This window comes from Leishmania donovani, chromosome 23 (assembly GCF_000227135.1).
Source record: "Leishmania donovani BPK282A1 complete genome, chromosome 23".
Taxonomy (NCBI): domain Eukaryota; phylum Euglenozoa; class Kinetoplastea; order Trypanosomatida; family Trypanosomatidae; genus Leishmania; species Leishmania donovani.
Window position 1 is genome coordinate 95687 of NC_018250.1, and position 3257 is coordinate 98943.

General features: G+C 60.9%; 1 protein-coding gene across 1 annotated transcript; it reads left to right on the plus strand.

Annotated features, from left to right (window-relative positions):
- Positions 1 to 1249: 1249 nt before the first annotated feature.
- LDBPK_230300 (argininosuccinate synthase, putative) lies at positions 1250 to 2506 on the plus strand (the record flags this gene model as incomplete). The annotated part of the gene is made up of 1 exon (XM_003860883.1): positions 1250 to 2506. The coding sequence occupies one exon, from the start codon at positions 1250 to 1252 to the stop codon at positions 2504 to 2506; it is 1257 nt and encodes a 418-aa protein (XP_003860931.1).
- Positions 2507 to 3257: the final 751 nt, after the last annotated feature.

The window sequence follows — 3257 nt, forward strand, 5'->3', positions numbered from 1 at the left end:
GCGCTGCTGAAGAAGGGGAGCGGGTTCATCCTGATGGACGAGGCGACGGCGAACATCGACCCCGCGCTTGACCGGCAGATCCAGGCGACAGTGATGAGCGCGTTCTCGGCGTACACGGTGATCACGATCGCGCACCGGCTGCACACTGTCGCGCAGTACGACAAGATCATCGTGATGGACCACGGTGCTGTTGCGGAGATGGGCAGCCCGCGCGAGCTTGTGATGAACCGCCAGTCCATATTCCACAGCATGGTGGAGGCACTGGGCCGCCGTGGTGCCAAAGACTTCGTCGATCTCCTCGGCTGACGTCGCACGAGTCTGTGCAGCAGCCCGTGCGCACCAATGAAAGACTCCGTCGCAACCTGCCGATCTCAAAGCAGAAGCCGCTCGTCGTACGCCACCCCGCATGCACGTGCAGGAGAACGAAGTGCTCCACATGCCGTGTACCAATCTTGCCTTTGTCTTCTCCTATTCACGGCAGCGCGCTTGCATTTGCGCGATGGCGGTGCGTCGTCGGTACCCGCGGACTAGGCGCCACAGCGGCCATATGCTAGTTCATTGAATAGCACCTTACATCCTTACCGTTTCTGAGTGAAATCTGTATGCATGTGGAACACAAAGTCTTGCACGGCATAGCCGGCTAGGGGAGCGCCTCTGAGTCGTGCGTGACAGTATTGGCTGTACGATATCGTTCAAGACGCCACGAGTGCAGCTGCGCCGCCGCGACGGAGTCGCCTGCATGCCGGCTGAGGATGCGCGTGAAGGCGCGCCGATGCTTTCTCGGTGCTACTTTCTCCTTTCTCTCCCTTGGCCTCTCCCCACTCTTCTGGCCACTCTCTCTCCCGGCTACACCCCCCCCCACCCCCGCCCCCGCAGGCTCTCTCCGCCTTGCCGACGCGCCAGAAGCGCACGGATTCCTCCGTGACCTCTCAGACACTCTTCAAAACTTGTTTTTCTGCTTTTCATTACTGCAGCTGGTTCTTTTTTTTTCGTTGTTTTGAACGTCGACTTTCTTAGAGCTGTTTAACCATCACCACCAGCGTTGCCAGCAGAAGCAACGTTACACTCCAGGCAGGCAGTGAGCAGGTCACGTCATAACATCCCCCCTGCCCTCCCCTCGTTCCCTCTGCCTCCCTCTGTCGTGCTCTGCGCGCCTCGCCCCACGTTGCCCCTCTCCCTCCTCCTCATTCCCCTTCGCCTGCACGCCTCCACATCTCTCCACTCCCTCACCCCCCCTCTCCCCCTCGCGATGCCTGCAACGGCGACGGAGGTTGTGTGCGGCAAAAAGCCGAGGGTGGTGCTTGCGTACAGCGGCGGCCTGGACACGTCTGTGATCATCCCGTGGCTGAAGGAGAACTACGACTATGAGGTGATTGCGTGCTGTGCGAACGTTGGGCAGGGTGCCGGTGAGATAGACGGGCTGGAGGAAAAGGCGAAGAAGTCCGGTGCGTCGAAGCTATACCTGCTGGACCTGCGTGAGGAGTACGTGACGGACTACATCTTCCCAACGTTGAAAGCTGGCGCGACGTACGAGGGGAAGTATATGCTGGGGACGTCGCACGCGCGACCCCTGATCGCGAAGCACCTTGTTGAAGTTGCGCACAAGGAGGGCGCTGTCGCGATCTGCCACGGCGCCACGGGGAAGGGCAACGACCAAGTGCGGTTCGAGCTGGCGGTCATGGCGCTGGACCCAAGCCTGAAGTGCGTGGCGCCGTGGCGCGAATGGAACATCAAGTCGCGCGAGGACGCGATCGACTACGCGGAGGCCCATGGCGTCCCTGTACCGTGCACGAAGTCTGACCTGTACTCGCGCGACCGCAACCTGTGGCACATCAGCCACGAGGGCATGGACCTGGAGGACCCAGCAAACGAGCCGGCGTACGCGAGGCTTCTGAGGCTGTGCAACACGGTGGAGAAGGCGCCGGACGAGGCGGAGTACGTGACGGTCCAGTTCGAGAAGGGCATCCCCGTCGCCGTGAACGGCAGAAAAATGTCGAGTGTGGAGCTTGTTGAGGAGCTGAACGCGCTTGGCGGCAAGCATGCGATCGGGATCGAGGACATCGTGGAGGACCGCCTGGTAGGGATGAAGTCGCGCGGCGTGTATGAGACACCCGCGGGGACGATCCTGTACAAGGCGCTGGACATGCTGGAGTCGCTGTGCCTTGACCGTGACACGCAGTCCTTCAAGCGCCAGTCGGCAGTGCGCTTCTCCGAGCTTGTGTACGACGGCAAGTGGTTTACGCCGCTGCGCGAGTCGATGTCCGCGATGTTCGACCAGATGGCGGAGACGGTGACAGGCGAGGCGACACTGAAGCTGTACAAAGGTAACCTAGTGCCTGCTGGTGCACAGTCGCCGTACTCGCTGTACAACAAGAACATCGCGTCGTTCGGCGACAGCCAACACCTATACAATCACCACGACGCGGAGGGCTTCATCCGGCTGTTCGGGCTGCCGCTCCGTGTGCGCTCGATGATGAAGGCGAAGGAGATGCCGAGCAGCTTGTGAAGTGCATGCTTGCGCGTGGGCTTGTGTACCGCAGTGCGCGCCACCACCACCACACTACTTACAACGCCTGCATTTTTTTTTTTTTTCAAATCGTTGCATCGCCTGCTCCGTGTTGCTCACGCACTGCCGTGTACTTTCTGCTACGTGAAGTCTCTCTCGCTTCCTTATGTGCTTGATCACAGGAGTATTCGCGCTGTGACGCCCGCGGAAACCACGAGGAGAACGCTTTTCGGTACTGCGCAGCAGAAGGGCCGGGGTGGGTACGGGACTGCGCCGGTCACTTGCCCACGGACGATTGCGCGCAGAGCCATCTATGCTGTCCTTCCGTGCGTGAACGGTGCGCGTCTGTGCCCCGTCCGGCGGCCGAATTTCCACTGCCGCCTCTGCCTTTCTTCCGCTCCTCTCGTCCTGCGTCAAGTGTGAGTGTGCCTGCGCGTGGCGCCTCTGTGGCTCTATCCGAGTGTCTCCCTCGCTCTCTCTCTCTCTGGCCACCCTGTGGCCTCTCCGCCGGTGCGCGTGGGGGAGCGAGCGCATGAATGGTGTGCGCTCCCCTGCGCCGTGGCGGCAGGCCGACCGGCCTTTCCGACAGGGGCGTTCACCGAGGCAGCCGAAGCCGCCAACGTGAGTACAAGTGGTGAAGAGGTAGAGCACACAAACACGTGCACTCACGCAGGCGCAGCGTCGTTTTCGTGTCCTCCGTGTTTCTTTTTTCGTGTCTTCTTTCTCTTCGCGCATTTATTATAAGTGCGCT